General features: G+C 40.4%; 1 protein-coding gene across 1 annotated transcript in view; it reads left to right on the forward strand.

The window, feature by feature from the left end:
- Positions 1-25,450, forward strand: part of myt1b (myelin transcription factor 1b) — a gene marked incomplete at both ends in the record, with an annotated part of 169,138 nt that extends 143,688 nt beyond the window's left edge. The window contains 20 exons of the mRNA XM_083890839.1: positions 1,636-1,666; positions 2,786-2,848; positions 5,080-5,510; positions 6,356-7,444; positions 9,694-9,828; positions 11,093-11,183; positions 11,399-11,515; positions 14,139-14,356; positions 15,308-15,495; positions 20,024-20,278; positions 20,813-20,967; positions 21,834-21,896; positions 22,331-22,399; positions 22,942-23,004; positions 23,350-23,430; positions 23,943-24,164; positions 24,267-24,358; positions 24,453-24,556; positions 25,061-25,204; positions 25,307-25,450. Of these exons, the coding sequence (XP_083746965.1) occupies positions 1,636-1,666; positions 2,786-2,848; positions 5,080-5,510; positions 6,356-7,444; positions 9,694-9,828; positions 11,093-11,183; positions 11,399-11,515; positions 14,139-14,356; positions 15,308-15,495; positions 20,024-20,278; positions 20,813-20,967; positions 21,834-21,896; positions 22,331-22,399; positions 22,942-23,004; positions 23,350-23,430; positions 23,943-24,164; positions 24,267-24,358; positions 24,453-24,556; positions 25,061-25,204; positions 25,307-25,450 (3,755 nt within the window). The remainder of the gene's footprint in view (positions 1-1,635; positions 1,667-2,785; positions 2,849-5,079; positions 5,511-6,355; positions 7,445-9,693; positions 9,829-11,092; positions 11,184-11,398; positions 11,516-14,138; positions 14,357-15,307; positions 15,496-20,023; positions 20,279-20,812; positions 20,968-21,833; positions 21,897-22,330; positions 22,400-22,941; positions 23,005-23,349; positions 23,431-23,942; positions 24,165-24,266; positions 24,359-24,452; positions 24,557-25,060; positions 25,205-25,306) is intronic.
- Between the last annotated feature and the right edge of the window lie 2,399 nt (positions 25,451-27,849).

Raw genomic sequence — 27,849 nt, forward strand, 5'->3', positions numbered from 1 at the left:
GTTTTCTGTCAATAACAATGTCATTTAAAATTAATTTTATTTACACATGAGTCTCTTACAATTTCATTAAACTGTGTTATATAGCACAATTAATATGATTATTTCAAACTCTCATTTGGTCCTCCTAGTCTTTTTTCCTCCTTAAAGAAACACAATGCACCAATCAATTTGACACATAGGTTGGATGTTTTTTGAGCAGCTAAGTTCAAAAATACAGCCAGCAATAAACATTAAACAATGTAATGGAGTTTAAAGCAGCGCAGATGATCTTTGGCAGATAAACACACCATTCTTCTTTTTCAGTCACTGTTTCAGTAAAGCAAACACACACATCTGTGAATATGAGCAAATATACGTCTGTTTACACGTATGTGCATATATTAAATAAAATGTCTGTTAGCGTTTGAATATTTGTGCATACTGTACATATTTATGTGTGTCACTCTTCCTATGTGCTTTTATTTGTGCATTGGCTTTGTGCGTGTGTGTGCGTGCGTGTGCATGTGTGTGTGATGTTTAGAAACAACAAAGCAGAGAGCTACAGTTCACGGATCGCTCAGGAAGACGTCCAGTCATTTCAACTACATGATGAAAGACAGAGAAACTGAGATGCTGCACAAACTCCCTCTCTCTCTCTCTCTCTCTCTCTCTCTCTCTCTCTCTCTCTCTCTCTCTCTCTCTCTCTCTCTCTCTCTCTCTCTCTCTCTCTCTCTCTCACACACACACACACGCACACACACACACACACACACACACCATAGAAATTACACACACACACAGCTGTGTGTAATTTCTATGCTCTTAGTGTATTTTGATACCCAGGCTTTTTCTGACATGTGATTAATGCATGTGATATCAGAGCCCAAACTGAATTCTCCAGCATCGTATTGTTTTCTCGTTTGCTCCAAATGAAAATAGGATATTTCTCCAAACTCATTCTATCGCTCAGTTTCCAATCGATGCCTATAGTCAGCAGAGAGATGTGTGTGTGTGTGTGTGTGGGGGTGTGTGTGTGTGTGTGTGTGTGTGTGTGTGTGTGTGTGTGTGTGTGTGTGTGTGTGTTGTTTGCAAGCTGCGCTTGATTTATGTTTTGAAGGCAATTACAGTAAGTTGTCCCTGAAAGAAGTGCTGTTTTCTACTGATGACGGCAGTTTTCCTTTTAATTTCATTTTCCCAATTATGATAACTAAAGTGCAACAATTAATCATTCTTTATTGCTTCAGTCTGCATATAATTGTCACATTTTCTGAACAGCACTATGCAGTTTGGCTGATTTAGGTTTTCTGTGCTGGTATAGCCTTTGTGTGTTATTATTCATTCAGTGTTTGTGCAGGCCGGCACTTACACTCCTGTTTGTTTTTGTGCTTGCCTTCCTGAAAATGTGTATGTGTTTAGTGTGTGTGTGTGTGTGTGTGTGTAAACTCACGAGTGTGTAGGTGTTTTTCTTTCCCTCCTGATCATGGAGTCAGCAGTGAGTTTGCCGCTATGAGGAGGCCTCGCGGGATTTGTATGCATTTGTGATTTATTGATCTGAGTTTCTTTTAGCAGCGCAGCTTTCTGAGCAGTCATTCACCTTTGTTCTCCCTCCCTGTGTCTTTCTTCTCCTCCTCCCCCCTCCTTCTCTCTCCATTTCAGTTCCTATTGAGCTCGTAGGACAAGAGCTGAGGTAAGGAAACACCTTCATCTCTGTGCAAACCTCTTTCATGATGTACCTTTATGTGCTCCTCAGAGAAACTCCCCCCGCAGCTGCAGACTCACTATCACTGCCTCTTTAGATATGTTGTATATTTATTATTTTTTTATCATCACCACTTCTCAGCTCTTGGTCCTTGCCTCCAACAGGCTGGTATTGATTTCTCACAGCCTTTCAATATTTCCTGCTATGAACACATACAGCAGGCACAGGGAAAAGGAGTGTATGATTTGTCTTTTTTTTTGCAATCTGATCGATAGGATAGAGTGTGAGGAGATGGGATGGTGAAGGGCGAATATTTAGTTACCCTCATTCGCTTTCTCTTCAGCGACAGCCTTCAGGGCCCCACCGGTCATGAACCTCTCTCCTCTGTCTACGTCCACATTATTTTTTTATCCTCATCATTTTTGACACCCTTCACCTTTAAAAACTGATCTGTGCTCAGCACTAAAAAAAAAACCTCTCAGTTTCTGAATTATGGATTAAAAAAGCTATGGGGAGGCCAAAGAGCAACTCATTAAAAATGCAAATGCAGCATTTTTTAATAAGCAAAATTAATAATTAGGATAATTAGTGTAATAAAGGGCAATTGCTGGAGGAAGTTAATGAGAATTGAAATGAGCTATCCTGAGGGGTCAGAGCAACCTGAATCAGAGGAGAGGGGAGGAAAGGAGAGGAGAGAGAGGGAGAGACAGCAAGACCAAGAGATGATGAGTGGTGAGGAGAGCAGAGAAGGGGAAATTACAGCAGGTCTCTGCTGATGCTTATCTCTCATAGTAACAGGATATAGGCCATGGTTGATGAACGACACACAATATTATGTTCTCCCGGCTTGATGCCACCTGCATTCATGCATTATGTGTATTTGCTGGAAGGAGAGGATATGTGTGTGTGTGTGTGTGTGTGGGGGGGGGGGGTATTCATATCCTTGTGCATGTGCATTTGTGTGACAAGTGTGCTCAGTTTGCATGTCTTTGCTTTGTTTTTTTTTTGTTGCTGCTTTTACTGCCTGTGGTTACAGCTGCTGCTTCAGGGTAGCAACTAAAATGCACCATGTTAAACATTTCTCTAACCTCCATCCATCTCATCCAGCTGCCCCACCCCTGGATGCAATGGCTCTGGCCATATCAGTGGGAGATACTCACGACACAGAAGGTAGGGCAGATGAAAAACCCACCCTCTGTCTGTCCTTCCGCGTCTGTCTGTCTCTCTGTCCTCCTTGTCCTCTCTCCGCCCCATCTGCTCATTGGAAAATATCACATTTCACTTTGGTTCTTGAAAAGCCCAGGACACAAATGCATGTATTTGTTGCTTTTAGTGCCAAGAGTTAGATGAAAAGATCAATAACACTCTTCTGGTGCCAAATATCAAAGTACAATCAACAACCAGTTTAGCTTATCTTAGCACAAAAACTGGGATTGTGTGTACACTCATGTTGCCAAACGCTCCATAAAATAAGGATTTGTTCCATATTTGAAAGATAAAACAGGTCGTCTAATTCACAGAGACGTAAAGGTAAAATGGCGACAGGAGGATAAAATATAATAAAACTATTATTAGTTCATTTTTAAACTCATATTTGGTTGATAGAAAGTTACCTAAAACAAACTTGTAAACAAGCAACTCTGCTGTTTAGTATTTATAATTTTCTTATCAGGATTATTTTCTTATTAAATTGTTAACACAACATGCCTGGCATTCTAACAGTATGGGAACCGTGTTGCCATGCAACAACAATGCAAATTATCTGTGGCTAACGTTAATGTAATGCAAAGAATGAAGTTAGGAAATGTTTTCTAAGACAAAGTACTAACAAAACAAACTCTATAATATGATTAAAATGCCAGCATATTAAATGACCATGTGCTGAAAGACTAACCTGAAGGAGCTCTGCCATTCTAGAAAATGTTAGCAAAAAACTTTTGCTAACCTTTACTCACATCGTGAGCGCATTATACATAACCACATGTGAAGGCACCATATTCTGTTAATTCAAACAGAACAGACGTTGTCTACTTTGTCAACTGTAAATGACAGAAATGTTAGTTAGCTATTACTAGTTAGCATCCGCATCACTGCCAACTCAATGCAGACGGCTGAATTTACCCAAAATAGCTTACTAAAAGTTTCTATTCGTCAAGTGTAGTGTTACTATAGTGTTACTTTATGGAAATAGTGTATAAGTGTTACATTTTCACACATTTAAGAGTTTAACGGTAGCTGCACTTCTGTTACACAACCAAGATGACAACAACTGAGGCTAATGATTGTAATTTTACATTGTGGCTATTCATAGGGCGCACAACATCTCAGGTGTAAACAATGCAGAACATGAATCCACCTATCACCAACACATCTAACCTAGTTATAGCTCATTTGTTTATGCACACAAATGAGATACATGAGACCATTATAATTAACAGGCTTATTTTGGGAAAATTAAAAAAAAGTCTTCCTACAAGAAACATGATGGCATCAGTACAGAGTCAAATCCACCACAATCTTTTACTATAATTATTACTATTGTGTTTGTCAGAGCAAAACAAGACAATTACAACTAAAACGACTAAAACCTAAACTACAAATTCAACCATTATTTCAATCAGACAATGGTTGAATTGTCTGAATTACAAGACTATAAAAAAACTTAATTCCTTCTCTGTTAATGATCTGGTGAGGTTTAAAGGATGTCCCTCATTGCCAATATCAGACTGAAAAGAAAGAGAATGATTCTACAATTTAAAATACTCACAATGCTGGGTATTTTTGAGAGTACACACGGCACCTCCAAATCTAAACCCAAGAAGTAAAGTTTCTCTCACGCCACAGTGAAATGTGATTTCTCCAGTTGCTGTTCCAGCCTCATTTCTCTCACCATCCCGCCATTCCTTGTCTTCAGTGTTGCTCGTCGCTCTGCAGGACACGGGGCGGCTCACTGACTTGTGACTCCTCTTTATTGAGGGGCAGATATTAGCTATCTGTTTACATGTGTATTCATTCAGCAGGCAATTTCAGATGCACTTTGTTTATAGATCGTCCCTCAATCTCACTTGACATCTCCCAGGTGAGAGTCAGAGGGAGTTTATTGGATTTCACCCTCCGCTGCCTTTGCCTCGCCCGCCTCTCCATACAAGTTGTTCATTAAACGTTCCAGTCAATTGGCTGAGATTGGTTGTGATGTCTGAGAAGAGGGAGTGAGGCGCCCCCCTCAGGCCACATGTGACACCTCCTCTTTTTGCAACACACACACCATCTGCATGAACATGATGCGTTTTGTGGTATGTGTTAGTTAGTAATGAGTTCTTCGAATGAGATCTTTAATTTCCTTCTTATTGCTTATGATCCTGTTCTTTTTTTTATCTCTATCTCTTCATCTCTTCCAACAGCATTCTGGGTTGCCCCATAGCCAGAAAGCGCCGCCTGGAGGAAGCAGATGCCGAGCAGGAGCAAGAGCAGGAGAGACCTGCCTCTAAAAGAAAGTCCCACCCGCTGAAGCTGGCCCTGGACGAGGGCTTCAGCGCAGAAAGTGACGCCAGCGAGGCCGATGGCGAGGGAGAGAAGGACAGTGAGAAAACAGGAGAGGCCAAAGAGGAGGATGAGCAGCATGCGGAGTATGCAGAGGGAGTGACAGAGGAGGAGGAGGAGGAGGAGGAGGAAGAGGAGGAGCGGAGAGAGGAGATGCCAGAAGTCCGGATGCAGGATGCACAGACAAATGGAGAAGAAGTGGAGATGCAGAGTCAACAGTGTGAGGAAGAGGAGAAGAGAGAAGAGGAAGACACATATCAGAGGGAAGAGAATGGATTTGCAGCTGATGAAGGTACAACTGAACCCAAGAGCTCTCCAAACAGTTTGTTGTGAAAGAAATAACCAATTAATTAGTTAATTAATGGACAGTTTTGATATTTTTTATGTATTTACTGTCAATGTTTGGTGTTTACCTCAGTGTTATTGCTTTTTAAAACTGAGATATTTGGGTTTCATTTTATAAATCCCAGAAAATAAGGCATGGAACAATGTTGCTCCAGTTTCTGGGAAGTGGATAATTTTATAGATTGAATGAGCAATGAGGTGGTCAGAACATAATCAACAAATTAAGAGAGGGTCTCTAAGGAATAAGAGTAAATGACCAGTTTTGGCCAAGCTCCACAACACTGGATCCTACATAAGTTAAGCACAGTCGTCTCTTAAGGTTTGCTTTATTATCGTCATGTCACACTCGTCCTTGATTACATTTTTGTTTTTCCAAACTCAGAAAACTCTCTCAAACACATGAATAAGCACATGGCTATTCAAATTGTTGTTATTTTTCTGATGATAATCAATTCAGGTTTAAGTTAAGATTTAACCTGAACTATCATTATACTATTGCATTTTCTTAGACGCTTCACTCAAGGCAAGAAAAGTCCCTCAACCAACAAATCTGTGATACGGTTAATTTGCTTTATATAGAGAATGATTTGCATAGAGTCACTTTGCTTTCTGATGACTGATGCTGGAACTAGGATTTTAGGAGTGAGTATTCTTGCGCATGATTTTATTTCTGTGATCTCATAGTGAATGAGTTGGCAGGCCAGAAGTCGGTGATGATAAAGATATTACTGACAACAGTTTTAGTTCACTGCATGAGTCACTCTGTGACCTCTTCATCTTTGTTCTCCACAGAGGAGGAAGAGGAGGAGGAGGAGTGTGTGATCATCGAGCCTGAGCTCAGAGCAGCACCACCTGCTCTCCAGGAGTCTCAGGCTCCTCCTCAGAGTGCTGAAGATGTGAGTGACTCTCTCATTCACGCTGGCCAAATTTCTGACAATGCTCCAAATGTGGCCGTGCAGCAGCCAGTTGCTATGGAAATGCAGAGGGATGTCACCGTGGCAGCCACGTGGGACGAAGAAGTAAAGGACAAGCCGGAGGGGGACATGAATAAAGAGGGAGACGGAGAAGGGGCACATAGAGTTCAAGTGCTAGGAGAGTCGTCTGTGTTGCATAAGGAGGTGGCTGAAGAAGAATTAGAGGAGGAGGTGGAGGTGGAGGATGAGCAAGGAGAGTGTGAAGACGGTGTCGACCACATGAGCCAGGAGAACCATCACTATCTGACCACAGATGGCCCCCATAAACAAATCATAGATGAAGAGGAACACAGGGACCACGTTCTGCCAATTTCTGATGTGCCAACTGCCATCCGCACCATCACCAGCACCGCAGCAGCTCAGGGAACACACATCAAGACCGAAGACCACAGAACTGGGCCTCTGGAGGACTATAGCTCACACAAGGAAAGCCCCCTTGACAAATGTGACTCTCATAGACCCAGCCCTCTTCAAAACTACAAGCCCAGCCCGTCCTCAAGCTACAGCTCCCACAGGGACAGTCCGCTAGAGGAATACTTCCCCAATTCCAGAGTTGAAAACTATCAAATCCACAAAACCTTGTCCTCGGCCTCGACCGACATCATCGAGGTGCGATCGGATAAGTCTGAGGAGAAGGATTTTGATGATGTAGATGGGGACGACGAACGCGACGATGAAGACAGCCTGTCACAGCGTTCCACAGTGACAGATGAGTCCGAGATGTTTGACATGACCCGAGGAAACCTGGGCCTGCTGGAACAAGCCATTGCCCTGAAGGCAGAGCAGGTCAAGCCATCTGGGCCCAGAGAGCTACTGCGTGCCCCAGATATCCACCACCAGCGATACTTCACCATGGAAGACAGGCCCAAGCACCTGGACCTCATCCGCAAGAGCTACTTCAGCAAAGGTAGGAGAGAACAACGAAACCAGGAGGGGAGGGCAGAGTGAACACAGACGATAGGTGCTTGAGTAAGGGGTCAATCACACGGACACGCGTCGCTAGAAATGTGTCACCAGCTAAACCATTGTTTATGGTATGGTGTCCCTGCTCCGGGTTCTTTTCATGTGCTCTGTGACAGTTTATTCTGGCACAGAATCACAGCACTCGTCAATGTCACACTTTACCCAGGTTGCCATTTAAATCAAGCAAGTGACAGCTTCACAACCCTAATCCACCACTTTTTATGAGCTCCATCACCTCCTCTTCAAAAAATAAAGCAAAGGCAAGAGCTCCACGACTGCTTAAATATATTTTTCCCATAACACGTAATTGTCCACTTGTATAAGTGTCGCGGGTCCATATTGGCACACATTGCACCACACATTTTTTTTCCTTCCTGGCTTTTACATTGCTCAAAAACAACAGAATGGTAATTAAAGCTGCAAGCAGAATTGTACGGGCCCTCACAGCTGCCGCCCTGCCAGCAGGTGGCGCTTTATCCATGACTCAGTTTTCATGTGCTGACGTTTTCTGGTCAGGTCTCTCCTCTCTCGCATGAAGTTTTGTGCCGATCTGTTAATATACGGCAAAGTTATGGTGCACTTCCTGTTTCGCTGCAAATGGTCGAAATTCGCCAAAATTCCAAGGATTGTCGAAGTCACGGCCTTTTGAATCTGCAAGACTTTTTGATAATGTTTCACCTTTGATGTGCAGAGTACAAATTGATGTTGTTGTTTTTTAATCTTGGTACAATTAACATACTCAGATGAGTTAGCTATTTTACGAAATGTCCAAATCCCCAAGATAGAGAACAAATAAAAAATGACTTCCTGTTGAGTTGAGGATTCTGATGGACCTTTTTGTTGGGCTTCCACCAAGTTTTGTGAAATTTGGTGCAACTTAGTTCCGGTTTTGTCCTACCGGGTTTGCTACCAAGCCATTTTGGATCACTTTTACATATTCCCCTTAATTCAGTTTTTTATCATGTCAATCAAGCTAGGTGTTTACATGGTAGTTCCAAAACAAAATGCTCCACAATAACAGGCTTAGAAAGCAAGCAAGCAAGTAAATATGAATGATAAGGTTTGGAGGACTAATACAGGTGTCGTTTTTTACAAAAACAAAAATAGCTGTGCTGTAAATGTGGTCTTGTTTATAGTTGATGGTACAGAACATTATGTGTTAAGCAGCACAAGGTTTCATGTGTTTAACCTAATGTGGAAGGCAAAGTACAAATAAAAACTGCAGTGTACCACAGTGCATCCAATAAACAGCGATGAGTCACCGAACCCTAGCTAGATCCACCCCTCTCAATTGTGAGGATATGAAGTGGCTCCGGCTGAATAGACTTTCCATGAAGAGCAGAGAGGAAGTGCTTGAAGAGAGAGTGAGCAGGAACAACGGCAAGAGAAGGTGGAGGACAAAATGTCAGTGAGGAAAAGGAGAGGAGAAGAAGGAGCGCAGGTTGTTCCACACTCAGTGGTTGAGTGTTTGTTTACATGCGGCATGTGTTTAGGCCTTGTATTTCACACTTGGCACGCTGCCCACTTGTCATGCTCCTCGCAGTATAGCAGCAGTGTGATTACATGCCTGCTAGTGCTGCCCTCTCCTTGGCCTCAGCTCCCTCCCGTGGTGACATTCCTGTTCTGCTCAACACTAATTAGGAGATGCATGTCTCGTTAACATTCAATTTGAGGGCCAATAGAGCATCACACCATACTCTTGCTCCTTTCACCTCGCTCTCTCTCCGCTTCCACTGATACTGTCTAGGTGCTATATTAGGTGCCTTTGATTGGGTGTAAACTGTCGTGCTGATGTATTTATTTCTCCCTAATGTGATCCTTGAGAGACGGCAGGCAAAGTGTAGCAAAGTGGTGGATGCTATTAAGCTGTATTTGCGCGAATGGGTTAACTTGAAGTTTTGTCCTTCAGAGGCAATTTACAGAAACACACAAGTCACTCATTTACAGCAGTGCACAAAACACGCTGTGCATTTACAGAGATACATGAGACATGAGGGGCAAATACAGATGGTGTTTCTTTTGTACAGTTGTCTGAAATATATCTCGATTTCATGCTCAGCCAGGCAGATTGTCTGATGCCATTAACCACTTCCTTTTGTCCTCTTTATCCTTATCCTTCATTTATTCCACTCTCGCCTTATCTCTCTCCTCTCCTGTCCTCTCGCTTCTTACCTCCTATCCTGGTTCATACAGAGAGCAGTAGGCCAGAGAAGAGGGAGATCAAGTGTCCCACTCCAGGGTGCGATGGGACGGGTCACGTGACCGGCCTTTACCCCCACCACCGCAGCCTGTCAGGCTGTCCACACAAGGACAGGATCCCCCCGGAGAGTAAGTCTTTTTCAGCTTCTCATAAAGATGAAAATAAGCAGTGAGGGAGAGAGAAAATGACAACAAAGGGCAGCCTGACATTGGCAGAAGCCCACCTCCTCTCCTCGCTGTAGAGTTTGACTCAGATAAGTACTTTAATGCCAGTTTACTCATGATTTCATGGGGTTTTGAAGCATTAGTGTTCTGATCCAGGCTTACCAAATCAAGGTCACTTTGGCCTCTCACACACGCCTCTCCGATGCTCAAATCACCCGTGTGCTTGTGGCACGACCAGCTCGGTCTCTGCTGCTACAGTTAATATTGCACTTTGTAATTATCAGGAGAATTCTGCTGAGAATACACCCGAGCATGTAAAAGGCAGCAGGTCAAAGGAGCTAAACTGACAAACAAATGTCACACTGTTTGGATGTGGTCAGGAATATGCAGCGGTACTTTCTTCTTAACCCTACAGAAAAAAAACACTTTATTAGATACACCTGTTCCACTGCTCAACGTGGCACGGTTGTTGGGCAGAGTATTCCAGAAACTCGTCCTCCACTGGGATTTCAATGCACAACCCATCTGTAGAGTTGAATATCAGACAGGGAGAAAATATCCAGTGACGCTTTGTTGATGCCAGAGCTCAGAGGAAATTGGCCACTTTGGTTTGAAACGATAGGAAGACAACACAACAGCAGCAGTAGCAGACAACACCAGGTGTCCTGTCCACCTAATGAAGTGGCTATTGAGTGTGTATCTCAGACATATGAGAAGCCTTCCCTCTGCAGCCAAATCAAATGTAGTCCAGCTCCCTCCAGCTATTCTCTCATTAAGATTCTCTTAATAGTCCTGCTGGTATTTACTGTATACTTTGGGACTATAGAAAAATGATTAGAGAGTAATTGTTGCGTTTTTGGGAGCTGGGAATCATTTATATTGTTCTCTTGTTCAGTGTAAACTGAAGAGCCTTTGAGAACCATAAAAGCACCTGCTACTATAGAGTTGTTAGTTTCTGCTTGGCAGATCTGGACTTGAAGCATGCACAGTGATTAACTTACTTGTAATTTAACTTAAAATTAGTGCTGGGCACATTAATAGAAAGTAGAAAAATATTCACTTTGGTTACGGTGTCAGATTTGGCTCCAGAGAGGGTGTGGGGGTTGAAAGAAAATATGTAAAATGCCATGTTGGATTTTGGCTTATAATGAAAAGAAATTTAAGATTTAAGACTGGATGTTTTCTCACTGACGTGGTGTGTACGTGTATTTATTTGTCTTCTCCGCAGTTCTGGCCATGCATGAGAATGTGCTGAAGTGTCCGACTCCTGGTTGCACCGGTCAGGGCCACGTGAACAGCAACCGTAACACACACCGCAGGTATTTATACCTCACATTAAAGCATCTTTGTAGACGTGCATTTCAGTTTAATGGTCTGTATTTGTGCACAGCAGAATATAGTTTATCTTTTGTGTTTGGAAGCTCATGTGTACACAACAGCCAGTGTGTCTGTCGACATTGGCGTGGTTCAGAGCTCCAGGGTCAGCAACATGCTCTCCTCTTAGTGTTCATCTTTTATTTTTCTATCTCTCCAGTCTCTCTGGATGCCCCATCGCTGCTGCAGAGAAACTGTCAAAGGGTCACGATAAGCAGCTCCTTGTTCAACCAAGCAGCGAGCACCTGAAAGGAAGTCCCAACGACAGAGTGTTAAGGTGGGTCAACACAAAAAGACTTACAAGTATGGAGACCCAGTGTTATCATTTGAGTCAGAAACTAAATTATTAAGTTAACATTGCTGTCAAGATCAAAACTCACATTTAAACATGAAGTAATTAACAATGAAGGAATCTGGGGGAATAAATGAATCATTTAATGTTTGGCAAAAACAGAAAAAAGGAAAATAAATGTAGTTAAGTAAAAGCTCAAGTACACATAAGCACATATACATACAACCCTAAAGTACATATATGTATAAAGTAAACATTCATATGAAATACAATTGAAAAGCTATACATATATGTAAAGTTCATATAGGTACATATACATTTACAAAACTTATAAGAAGTACATGTGAAAAGCTTAAGTACATACAGTATAAGTACATATGTATAAAGTGCATACATAAAGCACACACAATGAAATACATAAATAAAAAAGATAAATTTCAAGTACATTTTAAAGGCTAAAGTATGTGTTATTACATACATAAATAAAGTACATATACGGTATATGCATATTAAGTGCATATAAAAAACTTAGGTGTATATAAGAACAGATACATTTAAAGTGCTTTGAAAAGGCTAAAGTATATAGTATTATTGCATATCCATATGAAAAGCTTTTTATTTTAAAGTGATAACACATACACACTTGAATTTATGCCAGTAAACCCTCTTTAATGATACACAGTCATGTGATAAAACAGTGAACGACATTGACTGAAAGGAACAGGTGAACCTTTCACCCGCATAAAAGCTTTCTCCTGCGAGTGGAGCCTCGCACAGCTGAGTCCTTTTCAAGGTTATAGCTACTTTACCACTGCGCCACATAGAAACCACAGAGACGAGTCCTAACCTTGGTTACTGTGGGTCCTCGTGACCAGGTGGTGCAGGGCCTGTGAATGGCTCCAACATTGCGAGAAATCATCCTGGTGTCATCATTACTGTCGCCACAAACGCTGAGATCTCTTCATCTCCTTTCATCTCCTCGGCAGACACTGGGCAGCGTGATCACAGCCAAAAGAATGATAATGAACATACACACAGCAGACACTGGTGTTATGCTCAGTCCACGCTCTTCGTCTTTGGTATTTTAATTAGCAATGCGGCCGATAAGCTAGTTATGCAAGTTATAGGGGCGTTGCGGGGCAATAGGGAAAATAATTGCTTTCCTTGAGGAAAACCTCATCAGTGGTCAGACAAAAAGCATGGAGGATTAAAACATAATAAGACTTGCTTTGTTGTTTTCCCTCCTTCCCACGTTGTTATTAAAACTAACTTGTCTGTTACGTTACGTATGGGAGTGAGGAGGAATTCTTCATGTTGAATTAATCATAAGGATCACTTCCTTATGATTAATTCAACATGAAGAATTCCTCCTCACTGTGGCTCCATGGCTCCTGTGATCAGTGGTGGAATGTTTTGTCACTGTCATGAAAATTCCCTGTTATGCATGTGTATTATCATGGACGTGGAATGAACTGCAAAACCTAATTTCACGACAGACACTGTCTTCTTTAAACACCTTCAAAGACGTTTTATGGACAGAAACGTGTTGTTGTTTTTACATAGCCCTTTTTTGAGAAGTTCAGATTAAGGATGTACCTACTTTATTATGTATCTCTCTCTCTCTCTCCTTTAACTACTTCCTTTTAGCTTTTTTATATTCTGTTGTGAGTTTATACCTTTTTGTCTGGGCGACGGTAGCTCAGTGGTAGAGAGATTTGTCTTTCAACTCGAAGGTTGTGGTGTGTGTCCCGCTCTGCTAGTCTACATGCAGCTGTGTCCTTGGTCAAGACTCTTAACCCTACAGTATGAGAATGAAAGATAAAAAAAAAAAAATGCATTGTTTTTAATTCCCCATCTTCTGTGTTTCAGTTTGTTTCTTTTTCTTGCCACACCTCACCTCCCAATCTGTATGTAAGTGTGAGTCAGTGGTTGTGGATGGCAGCTTTGAGTGGTAAAAAAGTGGTGAAAAAAGCACACTATAATTTCAGAGCATTTATTGCTGTAACCCTGCTTACTTGACCAGGATTCCCCTGGAAAAAGAGACAATGGGAACCTTCCTGGCTAAATCAATCAATCAATCAATCAATCAATCAATCAATCGATCAATCAGTGGACTCACTTGGAGACTAGAGGCTGTGATGGGGGGGTAGAGGAAGGATACTGCAAGTCTATCCCTCCTCCTCCCATTCTTCTCTGCGCCTTCTCTCTTTCTCGCCCCATCCTGCCGCCTCTCCCTGGTCTATCAGTGGATTTACGCCAACAGGTTTGACAAAAGCCCAGGCTCTCCAGGAAAACGAGAGGGCTTAGAGCTCATAAATTCCATGCTGTACAACATGCAAATGTGCCCTCTGCTGATAAGAGAGCTTTTAATCCTGCTGCACTCCTGCTAAGTACACCATTGCCTCTATCTCCACTCCCTCTGTCACTCTACCTCCCTCTCTCATTCTCTTGTTTTCTTTTTTCCTGACTCTTAATTTCATCAAACCCTTCTTTATTTACCACCCGTCATTGTCTTTAATTCCCTTTCCGTCTTCTGTGTTTTGGTTTTCTTGCCACATGCACCTACCCAGCTGAAATGTTTCTTGTTCTCCGCCCCCTTTACTCACAGACCCATGTGCTTTGTGAAGCAGCTGGAGGTTCCTCAGTACGGCAGCTATAGGCCCAACATGGCACCTGCCACACCTCGTGCCAACCTGGCCAAGGAGCTGGAGAAGTACTCCAAGGTTACCTTCGATTATGCAAGCTTCGATGCTCAAGTGTTCGGGAAGCGCATGCTTGCTCCAAAGATGCTCTCCACCAGCGAAACCTCACCCAAAGCCTTCAAAAGTAAGAGAGGAACATCAGTTTCTTCTGGGGAAATATGTTTATGGGTGTTGAATGAAGATTTGCACCATAATCTAAATATATTCCCATAAACACTAAACTGCATTGTTGATAATGTTTTCTTAAGGACATATTTCTGCCAGATTTAGGATGTTGTTGTCATAATGCAATAGTATTTTTAGACGCCGAACAGAAGTTTTATTAGCCACTATTTTTTAACATGTATAATGAGTGAGGAGGAGGAAAATCTACATTTGCTTTAAGAGGACTTTAAACTTAACAACATATTCACAACCAGGAACCTTAATTTGATCATTTCTGCCAAAATCATTATGAGCAGTTAAAACTCCATCATGTTCACATGCACGTGTTTAGATGTGTAAAAAGATTGTGTCAATTTTGGTTCAGAAAATAAGTCAAATTTAAGTGAAAACGCAGGTCAGTTTATGAGACACAGATAGATGCTCAATATATATAAAAAAAACACTCTGTGAAGCTCAGTTAGATTAGCTTAGCACAAACACTGGAACAGAGACTGGAGACAATGCAATAACATCAGCAGTACCATTTAAAAACCCACATCTGTGCTTCATAAAAACAGGTGGAGGTTTTAATGTTTCTGTGCCGGTGCAGTGACTTTCTTGTGGATCAAACAAACAAGAAACAAACATGTTAATTACTGACCTTTTGAGCTGCTGCTAGGTTTTGTTATCTTCAAACAGAGCGAGGCTACTTGTTTTTCTTCGTTCATTTCCAGCCATTATAAGTTAAATGAATTGGCCTCTGGCTATAGTGAGATAACTAAGAAGTTATTAGTTACTCTTAATTACTTACTGCCAGCACTAACAACTCTTGTTATTCATTATTTCAAAACGGCCCTATATGTTCCAACTCTCTGCTCTGTTGTTTTCCTCCTTTTTTAAGACCCAACATAAATATTCTGTCTCCCTGCAGCTAAACACTCGTTCCCCAAGTCCTCGTCACCCAGCCTCAGCCTCCACACTTATGGGAAGAGCTCCACCTTAGCCTATGACTACTCTCACGACGCAGAGGCCGCTCACATGGCTGCCACTGCCATCCTCAATCTGTCCACACGCTGCTGGGAGAAACCTGAGAACCTCAGCACCAAACCCCAAAACAAGGTGAACACAGACAAACCACTTATCCCTCACAAATCTTTGTTCCTGTTTGTAATTAAAGACTATCAGAGCAGGAAATAAATCCATCCAAGCAAAAAGAGAGAAGCAGACGATATCCATTAGTCATATATGGATGTTTTTATTATTGTAAAGTGTTACTCTGTTTTTCCCTCCGCAGCACTCAGAGAGAGAGATTATTAGCTGATTGTAGTGCAGATTGATACGTAGCAGGCCACAGCTGGTGACATGAGAGGGAAAAACAGTGGGTGTGCCTCTCCTCTCTTCTCCTCTCCTCTCGTTTTTTTTTTTTGTACCCCCATCAACTCTGCATGAATTTATCATCAGTAGGCTTTGGCTTACAGCAACAGGAGGGTGTTGAGATGCAGTTGCATCACCCCCCCTTCATCCTTTCATCCCTCCATCCCACACACTTTTCATGTTGTTATTGAATTTGGCTTGCTGCCAGTTCCCTGGATTACGTCTCCACCAGGTAGCCCTTTTTTCATTATCTGCATTATCGGATGGATCTTTCACGCTCTCTCTTTCTCCAGCACTCTTTCTTTCATTTTTCTGTTCACATCCCTTCTTACTTTCTTTGATCTTTTCTCCCAATGCAAGTGTCACTGCATACTCCTCTATCACGCCATCAGTCACTCCCTCCTTCCCCTCTCTGTGCACAGGAGGCGTAATTGAAGCACCACTTTCCCCCATATTGTGATTTTTAAAAGGCTTTTTGCCTCACAGAGGAGAGAAAGTGACTGCTTCATCATTTTTCGATTTCCTGACATGGTTTTAGGAAGATAAAAAAGTGGAGATTAATGTCTCTGGCTGCAGAGCGCAGAGCAAGGTGTTATTCAGTGAGGCACTGATCCAAGACCAGGCATTAGCAGCACACTATTACAACACAGAACAACCCGTGACTGATCTGGAGTCAGAATCGTAGATGAAATTCAGCTGAAATCCAATATTAAAACACTGGAACACTGAGCTCATCATCCAGGGACATTTCTGGGAACCATTCCCGTATTCTCTTCTAACCCTTTGATTTTTTTTTTATGCCTGGCCCTTGACCAGCTCATACGAATGCCATTTTAGATGGACGCTGAAAACATGGCTCATCTAACCCCCCTAGGTGTGTGTTTGTCTGCCAGCACTATCATAAGGCATGTAGAGATGACATGTGGTGTTGCTGCCTTATGGCAAAGGTTTTACCAAAAATACTTCAAATGTCACTAATGACATGCTTCAGCAGCAACGGTGGAAATGTGTTTGTTACATACATGATGGGTGGTGGGAAGAAATCAATAATTTCATCAAATGAGAGTTAAATTAATTCCGTTTTTAGTTCATGCCTGAGTATCACTGTGTGGGTAACATGAAGTTATTCATGAAAATAAATACATGGGTCATTCTACGATAACGTGCGATTTTGCATTCTGAAAATCAGATTTTCAAAGCATTATTTTTATTGTGTTTAAGGACTCAGTTGGTTTAAGTAGAACTTTACCTGTCAGAAAAACATGTCATGCCATCTCAGGCTATATTATTTATTAATTTATTTCCTGAAATAATCAATCATGCGCATGTGTTTTGTCAATTGTGTTACCAACACTAAATTGTATTTAAAAAGTATTTGAAGTGACACTTCAGAATAAATCTGGTATATTATGAAAGATATATCATCCCTGTTTACATTCAAAGTATTTAGAAATGAAAATATCAAGTAATACATGTGATTTATATGAATGGATATGCTCAAAGCCGAGCCACAAAAATTGTATCCTATATACTCAAGGGGCTATAGTTATATTTTACTAAACATTAAAATAGGTTATTTACATTTTTCTTTTTTTCTATTTATTATGTATTATGTATATAGAGAGGCTATTCTAAAAGTAAGTAATTGACAATTGACATAGAATACCTGTTCAAGACATGTGTTTGTTTGTAGACTGTATGTAAGTGGATTTGGTATAGAATATTATGGAAATGAACACTGACACGTGATAAATGTAAAACTGTTATTTAATTATTGGTGAATTTTCAAAGCAATAACAATGACAAATTATATGCCCAAACATGGATTTTATAAATGGGAAATGTTGATTTTGTTATCAAATAACTGAAAGCATTACACATTGTACCCTGGAAACCCTCCATGCTTTTCTGCTGCAGACAGAGGCATCTTAACAAAAGCATGTAAAATACAAATTCATATCAAATCACTTTTCTTGTTCACATTTTAACATATTTTAATGGTTTAATGAAGACTGTACTATATCAGGTCAATACACAACGGTATTCATTTGCTATAAACATATTATAATAAGATTACAAATTTATTTAGGGACAAAACATGCTGTTCTTAATATAAATAAGATTAATAATTATGTATTGTATCAATAATTCTGGTTTGGACACAATAAACAAAGGAACATGGCAGGGAAAGGGTTAATAGTAACAGGTTTGACAGTAACAGATTTGACGATTTATGCTTTAGGCAGCCATTACTAACCATGTGGTTCACACCATGACATCACATGGTGTGCATTCTAGACCTGCTCATATGATTGTTTATATGTATATTTTAATTTAACATTTTTAACTTTTAAATAAATGATATTATGGTAACGCATTATGACACACTATGACCGTCCTCTTCAGTCAAACTACACACAACTCAATGAAAATTAATTAAAAGAGAGGAGTACTTACTTCTCTGTTTGGCAGCTTCCTGATAAAAGGCAGATGATGTCACATCCTGAAAATGATGTCACTACTGGGATAGTGCATTGTCCCTGGGGGCGTGTTTATCCAAAGTAACACATTTAACATAACACATAGGGACAGCTATAAAATGTTATTCTTTTCAATATTCCAAAAAGGTTAAGAATAAAAAAGAATGGCCATATGTTAACTAACAAATGAGGCTTTCCATAAATTAAAATATTTTTTAGATAATTTGATTTTATCCCCTCTTAAAGCCTGTTGCAAAAGATGAAATGTAGCCGAGGGACTACCATTTTTTGCCATATTTTACAGGTATACAATACATAAATCTTTAAAATACTTTGAAAGTATCAATGTATGAATATTTAATGAATATTTATTGAATATTTAATGAATATTTAAAATGAATATTATTTGTTTACCGCACATACCAACAAATACTTTGAATATTTTGATGTTAGTACAGATTATATGGATAGGTTTTGTGTGAGGGACACAAAATGGCACGTTTTCGTAGAATGACCCACACGTCATCTTCATCCATGTTTGTATCACCGCAATATGATTTGCTTAAGTGGGTGATTACGTTAAACACAATCATCGCCGCATAGATATGAGTCAGTCTGCCTGTCATACACACTGAAGTGCAGCAGAGGAAAATTATTTACTAACTGACTGTGTGAGGATTTTATTAGAGATAATTATTATGGGTCGGTAGCATGTTTAAAGTTGTATATAAATAAATATTCAGAAATCAATTTTGTATATAAATAAATATTCAGAAATCAATTTTGTATATAAATAAATATTCAGAAATCAATTTTGTATATAAAAAAATATTAATTTGGCTATAATTATTAATTTTGTGAAAAATCCTCCACCTTTAGCTAACCTTCCTGCTCTGAGTCAGCAGGTTGCTAACACAGTGAGCCAGCTAGCTCCTGTTAGCCATAGCAGAAACAAAGCCTCTTTTTTTTAGTAGTTTATGGGATTAAATTATTGCTTTGTGGCTTTTAAATGAATACAATGAACAAAATGTCTTAAATCAAAGTGAACACAAAGTGTTTTTTGCTCTTTGTATAAAAATTAACTTCTAGTATACCACGTATTTTAACTAGCTAGTTAGCCAGCTTAAGCTAGTTAGTCATAGAAAGTCTTAGAGTGATAAAGATGTCATCTTGAGATAAAGATATAGCTTTTTAGCCTCTTCACACATAGATTTCCACTATCAAATAAGCTAGAAATTAAGTATATAAGTATATCACGTTTTTCACTTTATCGGTTAAGTTTGACAGAAGAAAAGTGAAAAAAAAAAACAACAACAAACAAAAAAACATACATATAGGATTATAAAACACAATTATACCAGTGTTTCCACATGTATGGCTGGTAATTACAAACTGGACTTTGCCAGCAGAAAAACAACATTCAAATAATTCCTTTGTTAACTATATGCACCAAGTTTCACACTTGATTATTGCCATAGCTTACTATGTGTGTATTCATATGATTTCACAATGCACAATATTTTGAAGCCTTTATTTTAGTATTTGGGGTTTGGGGTTTGAAACCAGTTAACCATATTTGGAAGAGCAGAAGATGGTGATGATAATTTACAAAATGGGCATCATTTTGCACTAAGGAAGACCTTAAATATAAGCTACTAAGGCGGTAGAAAATGGATGGATGGAAAATGTTAATGACTGTCAGAAACCAAGTGAGAACTAGAAAAGCACTCCAAGGCAGCTCTTGTGCTGTTGTGAAGCACCACATGAATACCATATGTTTTCTTGATTTCCAGGAAATGGACATTGAGGTGGATGAGAATGGCACCTTGGACCTGAGTATGAAGAAGCCCTTTAAACGTGAGGACAGCCTGTCTGCCACCAGCGCCGGAGTTCGGTCTCCAGACCCTTCGTCCTCCTCTTCCTCGCTGCATCACGGTGGAAGTAGCGGAATGACGTCACCAAACCTGCATGCTTACAAGCAGGAGAACTGGGAGGGACCACTGGACTACACCAAGCCAAACCGCCACAGGGAAGAGGACATGGACGAGGTCAGTACAATTATACTGAGTGGTTCATCGGCCACAAATGAAGTATTTCAACAAAAACAGAAAACGGTTCCCCTTAAGCTTTTTGAATAGAAAACTCTTAATTGTTTACATCACTTTAAGTCTCTGTGTGATACCCTTTCCTAGGCTTTTCCTTTCCGCCCTCTTCCTCTGTCTATTACTCAGTTATTTCACTGAAATGTGAGTTTCACAGTGCAATGTTGAAACAGAGGTGGTGTGTCAGGTGCATTGCACCATCCTGGCTTTGGCATATGCTAATTTTTACTCCTTTGAACTTTTTCAAAAGAAATATAAAGGGCCCTGAATTTAAATTTTTTATGAGACCATTCTGCATTTGGAAACATCATTTGTCTATAAAAGAATAATAATAATAAAAAAAGAGGTTCAGATCAGAGACTTGTGTGCAATGTGAGGTAAACTTTCTTTGCTTGTAAACAAATATCCAAATAAATACTGTTTTATGTTTTGGACACAGTTGAGGTTCAGCTTTATACATTTATTTATTTATTTTTTCAGATGGAACACACTCGCCACTCATATGTCTCATCTGATCAGGAGGATTGTGACATGATGCAGGATTGTCAGGAGGAGAGAAAGTACCCGGGCGAGGTCACAACCCCGAACTTTAAAGTCAAGTTCCAGCCCAAGGACATTAAGAAAGAGCTGCTATCGTAAGTGGTGTCACCTGTCCAGACAACAGTGCACAGACTAGCAGTTAAATTAAAGCTTTCTGTTCATTGTTGCTTTTAGAATTCCTTCCATCGTATATATCACGTCATGTTAGGGCAGGGCATTTGTTCACAGACAAGCTGCTTTGTGGAGCTCTCTGCTTGTGGTTGGATAAAGTGTTGTGAGACACTGAAAAACATTTATTTTTCTCCTAGGTGACAGCCACAGTCATACAACTGATGTGTTTGTTTTCAAACAAAAATTATCTGTTTCCAAACAAGCCTTCCAGCTCCACATCGGAACCAGCAGCTTTCTAAAACGTCAGTTTTAGGGCTTGAAAACACTGTGGTAGTTGTGTTTGGAGCCTAACTTGTGCTTTTTGAAACTAAAACCAGAATAGTGTGGATGTAGATTTATTGTCAGAGCCCTTAGACTGAGGGAAACACTGTAGATTAGAATATTGAGACATTTAACCCGTTTCACAAAGTCCAGTTGCAATTCATTCAGTAACATTTGGAGAAGACCTGCAGTAAACATAATCGACAGGTTTTCACTAACGACAGCTTTAAAGTACAGCTAATGTCGATGGGAAAAGCTATGCAGATATTTGTTTGGAAACCATTTACTGCAGTGATTCCCAAAGACTGGGTGGCTGGAGATACTTTTTTGGTCACCAAACTAATTTGAAGAATGCCCCCAGTTTCCTGGAAATGATTTTCACCAATTCAAAATAGTATTAGGAGTTTGACACAGATATAGTTGTGAAATCATTAAAATTGTTGCACAAATTTGCTCTTGTCATGGCATGAAACAGTGATATACTGTATACATATGTACAATAATTCCATCTTCTTCTCGCTCTCTCAAGGTGCCCTACTCCTGGCTGTGATGGCAGTGGCCACATCACTGGAAACTACGCCTCCCATCGCAGGTATCCACCATTCCAGTTATTTGGGTAACGCAGTGGTGCCAGTGCTCTATATTAAAACCACTAATATGAAACATTAGCTCTGCTGAGACTCCTCTGCTGCCCACTCTGCACCTGAGTCCAAAGCCTGCGCACCAAGACTAATTCAAATATTTTATTTGATCCTGACATGCCAGAGGCAATAATGTAGCGTGAGCCCGGGAAGCAAAGACGGTCAATGACTTTGATATGCATCAGTAATTTACTTCTTGCTGTCTGTCCTCTTTCTAAATGACCTTGGTATGCCTTGCATTCTTGATTTCTCTTCAACTCACATCTTTTTTTCCCCTCTCTCCTTTCAATCTGCTCACTGGCTTTTCCTCGCTCCCTCTTTTCATCACCCTCTTCTTCTTCTTCCCTCTGTCCTCTGCTCTCCCGTCTCTTTTTTCCCCCCTCAGTCTGTCTGGGTGTCCTCTCGCTGATAAGAGCCTTCGGTCCCTCATGGCGGCCAATGCCCCTGAACTCAAGTATGTCTGCTCTACTCTACACCTTCACTGCCTTTTCACTGCCACTTCACTGCACTGCTACTGACACCATCCACAGTTACAGCGCTGTATTCTGCTGACGTTAACTTATCTTTTGTTGCTCGCTGCTGCCTCTGCTGCTGCTGCATCTGTCACGGTGTAGGGTTGTTGTTTCTCTCTCTCTCTCTCTCTCTCTCTGCAGCCAGCTCAAACTGTTCTTGCTTTCACTTCAATCAGTTCATGTAAATGTGAAATGGAATTGTAATTCTGTAGCGTATGTAGCTTCTCACAAGAAACTATTTTTTTCACGGCTCACTTTAGACAGATACCGCAAGTGTATAAATGGCAAAGAGCCTGAAAGGACCGGATTTAGAACAAACAGAAAGAGTAGATACATATATATGTGAAGAATTAACATACAGACCAGTCCTCTCATCTGCATAATCCCATATTCACCAGACATCCTGCTACGAAGCACATCTGTATATGCTTTCTTTTCTATTGACCTTGTATAAAACATTAAGTGTTGCTCTTCTGTCTCCCAGATGCCCCACTCCAGGATGTGACGGCTCGGGTCACATCACAGGAAACTACACCTCTCACAGAAGGTAACAGACAACATCACGCACATTGCACTGACAGAAAAAAGGCAAACACACACATACACAGTCACATATACACACACATACAACAGACAGTCAGAGAGGCCTAGTGACAGTTCATGGTAGATTTAGACAGGGACCACACACACAACACACACCTCACACACACACATTTCCACACCATGACATGATCCTACTTTCGGCCATTTTAGGCGCATTTGACTTAATCTGGTTTGTAACAGCCTCTGTAAAACTATTATTCCTTGTAATGTTCTCTCCCTTTATCAATCAAACACTTTACCAGACCTTTTTTCAGCCCTATGTTATCAACTCCATACTTTCTGTTTTCAGTCTCTCTGGGTGCCCGCGTGCCAAGAAAGGTGGAATTAAAACTCCTACCAAGGACAACCAGGAGGACTCCGAGCTTTTAAAGTTCGTACCGCCCAGAAAGCCATAATGTCTGCTTTTAGCGAGACTGATGGTATAAGTAAAGTATAGCAAAATAAAACAAAAACAAGTGATAAAAAGAGAAGGAAGAATGCCACTGTGAATGATATGCAGAGGTAGTGACATGGCCCCCGTAACTGAATCAAAAATTCAGGCCCATACTGACTGGAAATACACTTACCTATACTGCAGATACTGATTCTGAATGTAGTTGATGGTAGACTATCGCAGCGTACATGATCAATACATAAGAAATACATGGGCTTCATATTGCATTTGCACACAAAACAGTAAATTTAACAGTGTGTTAATAACAGCATGTGTTCAATATTACTTACTTTGAAATACTGTGTAAATAATATGCCAAAAACAGATGTAAGATAATTTAGCTCAGCAGATACTTTAAGATTATTATTATTATTATGTTTCCCTGCACTTCCTTCCCGTCTAACCTCTGTGCCGTCTCTCCTCTTGTTCCTCTCCGCTGCTCCCTGCAGATGCCCAGTACCAGGCTGTGACAGTCTGGGCCACATTAGTGGCAAGTATGCCACGCACCGCAGCGCCTACGGGTGTCCACTGGCGGCCCGCAGACAGAAGGAGGGCCTCTTGAACGGCACACCCTTCAACTGGAAGGCCTTCAAGACAGAGGGGCCGACCTGTCCCACACCAGGCTGTGACGGCTCCGGACACGCTAATGGAAGCTTCCTCACTCACCGCAGGTAAGCAGCTCTTTCTTAGTGATAGTGGTTTGCTCAATTAGTCACTATACCCCCTTTAAAAGACTAATACATTGACCCACTCCGCCCTCCCTTTGTTTCCAGCCTCTCGGGATGTCCCAGAGCCTTGTTTGCCAAGAAGAAGGCCAAGTTCCCCTCAGAGGAATATCTGAGCACCAAGTTCAGAGCCAGTGATGGTAAGATTGTTTAACAATCTTAAAAAATATTTACTTTTATAAAGTAAAACATAAACAAACCAAACACTGTTCATTTGTATTGGAATGTCTGTAGTTTTGGAAAATGATGAAGACATCAAGCAACTCAACAAAGAGATCAACGACCTCAACGAATCAAACAACGAAATGGAGGCTGACATGGTGAACCTGCAGACTCAGGTGTGTGTTTATACCAACACTCATTTATTATACATCATCAATGACACTGACTTCATATTTGTTTGGAGATGGGAGAGCAGAACATGGCGTGCTGATGTATACAGGGTTACAATGTCAGTGAGCATATGCTTAATCTGTGATAGAAATATGTGGAACCCCTGTAAGGCAGAGCAGTCTCAAACTTGCGGCCTGTGGGCCACATGTGGCCTTTCATGCGGCCCGCCACTCAATATCAACTTATAATGAAGTATTTCTATAGAGTTTTGTTTTTATTTGCAGATTCATTTTGAATCATAAATACATTTGTTCACAATTAATATGCAGAACTTACTCCATTCTTTTGTTTTTTCAAGACAGAAGTATATCTGCAGTTCAGTCAAAAATTACAAGCACACGCGCAAAGCGGGATTTTCTTTCGCCTTGGTCACCAAGAAGTTCCGAAATATCACCTGACGTTTGTTGAATGTGGAATCACTGTTACAAACTTTCTTCCACGTGTTGCAGATCTCCTCCATGGAGAAGAATCTGAAGAACATTGAGCATGAGAATAAGATGATTGAAGAGCAGAACGAGGCTCTTTTCATGGAGCTGTCTGGTCTGAGCCGCGCCCTCATCCGCAGCCTGGCCAACATACGCCTGCCTCACATGGTCAGTAAGATGGTTCTTCCTTGTTGTTTTTTTGACTGATTGAATGCGTTTGCATGTTCCTCTCAGCTGAGACTGGTATCTGGTATGTCGTTTGCACCACAGCAGGAGCCAATCACTGAGCAGAACTTCGACAGCTATGTGAGCACGCTGACCGACATGTACACCAACAAGGACTGCTTCCAGAGCCCGGAGAACAAGGCTCTGCTGGAGAGCATCAACAAAGCTGTGAAGGGCATCAAAGTGTGAGGCTCGGGGGAACATGAACGTGCATGCACGCACGCACACACGCACTTGAAGAAAACACAAACTGTCTTGAGGCTCCGGAGCGTGACGGAGGTAAAGATGGAGGGACAGCGACACGAAGAGGAGATGATGAAACACTCGACAATATCATGAAATATGATTCAGAAACAAAAAGGGAATTCAGGTTATCTAAATAAACGACAACTTAAAAATAAAAAATAAAAAAAACTACCCAGGGAGCACTCCGTTTGAAGAAAAGTGACGCGGACCAAAATCCACACCATGCTGCTGTGTGTGTGGATCCTTCAGTCAGGATGGATGGAGACGAAGAATTATGTGACTAGAAACTGTATCGGAGGAGGAGGAGGAGGGGAGGGAGGTTTAGTACGCTGTATGTTTACCTGTCGTCTCTTTTGTGTCCTTGCCTGCTTCTCTGGAGTTTGAACTGTTGCACAGCTGATCCGTTTTTTGTTTTTGTTTTCTGTTGGGTTTTTTCTTGCACTTCATGTCAACTAAAGCTACAGCGGAGCACAAACACGGCAGCACGAAGAAAGGAGGACGCAGATAATGTGCAGCGAGTTCATGTGTGCTCCAGAAGCTTCTTTCTCATTCATGACAACACACACACACTCCACAGCAATATGAAGCATACACCAACACTGAGCAGCTGGACGCCATTACGTAGGTTCAGCGTCGGCTCTGTTAAGCTGGAAAAAACCTCCGAGTGACATCTTGACATCGGCTCTTTATGTTTCAGCTGATGTCACGTGTTAAAGAACAGCAGAGAAATGCTTTGTTCTCCTTTTTTGTTTTTTGTTTTTAATGAAAACTGAAATGATGTTAGTTCATAGTGTGCACACATTTCAGATCCAGTTAGTCATATCAATAGTATTTATCAACATAGGAATTTGCACTTCATTTCAATAATAGTTTTGTGGTACAATAATTATTGTTATATATGAATTATTTAAACCTGTGGACATTTTAAATTTTAACTTATTGCCATTTATGTTATTGCGGTTTATTTATTTGAAGCAATCTATTTATTATTATTGTTATTATTATTATTATTATTTCGAACTTTGACAGGAAAAAAAATGCATCTTTACTGGCTTGTCACAGTCAAAGCAATTTGCAGATGTCTTGCATCAATATTTTAAGAAACTATATAGATGATGATTGATGAGGTGTATTTTGTTTTGAGTACTTTTAAAAAAAAACTTTTTAAGTGCAGATGTTTTATAAATGACAGAATCTTTTGATAATTTTACAAAAACAAGTTATTTTTTTGGGTTGTTTTGTTTGTTTATTTCCTCCCCTTTTTTACCCGCCCGTTAAGTTCTTTCTGTTAATGCTGCGTTCACAAACCTAACTGCTGAGAAGAGGAAAGAGAAAATGTATTTATTATTTATTTAATATGAAAGTAAAAAATGGACTGGATACGGCTGTATATTTATTTTGTTATTTATGTGCGTGATGTGATGGTTTTGAGTCTGAGTAGTCTTTTAAAGATCCACTGCTAATATTTAAATAAAGAAACAAAATCAATTCAAACACTGTTTTGATTACTTAGGCATATACCTATAGACATACCAGCAGCTGATTGTAAAGAAAAACAGAAAATAACCCAACAAAAGCATTCACTTTTCTGTTGCTATCTGATCTCTGTGTGTTTGCTTTTGTCAGGTGATTGAAAACTGAGAAAAAAATTAATAAACACGGAAAAAAACAACAACATAGAGTTAAAAAACCTCTCCCAAGCGCTTTGTAGCGGCCGCCACTGGCTCACCCAAACCTCTGCTGTTGTGATGCTTTTTGATTTATTTGTTTTCATTTCTTTTCTTATTGATTGTTTTCATCAGTAAAAATGTATAGAACTTTATTCCAGCAGCGTTTTAGGCTGGACGTACGAGTCTAAAACACATATACACACACACACACATATCCAATATACTGTAGGATGGCCTCCTTTGACAAACTTCTATCAGATAAACATACACACCCTTGTAGCCTTACTCTAGATTTTAATTTTTTGATGCACAAAGTGCCACTGATTATTAAAAGAAAAAAAAAAAAGAAAATGAAGAAGAAAACTCAACTTTCTTTCCTGATTCTTTGCATTTTCTGCAATGTAACAATGTCTGGTCCGGGGAAAAGACCACGGCATCGCAGGAGAGTGGCGATGGTTTCAGATGCCTTTATTTCTCTGCCAAGATGGCCATAAGTACACTATATATACAATCTGTATAAATAGATTTTAAAGATGCTATATATATGAATATAAACATACATATATTTTTCCAGTGTAATTGTTGACTTGCTCTTCTTCTCTTGTATTACCGTACCACTTGCTGTCTAGCAGAGAATGAGAGGGGGCGCTTATCAGAAAGGAGGCAGTTACA

Source organism: Microchirus variegatus (genome assembly GCF_963457635.1).
Source record: "Microchirus variegatus genome assembly, chromosome: 6".
Taxonomy (NCBI): domain Eukaryota; kingdom Metazoa; phylum Chordata; class Actinopteri; order Pleuronectiformes; family Soleidae; genus Microchirus; species Microchirus variegatus.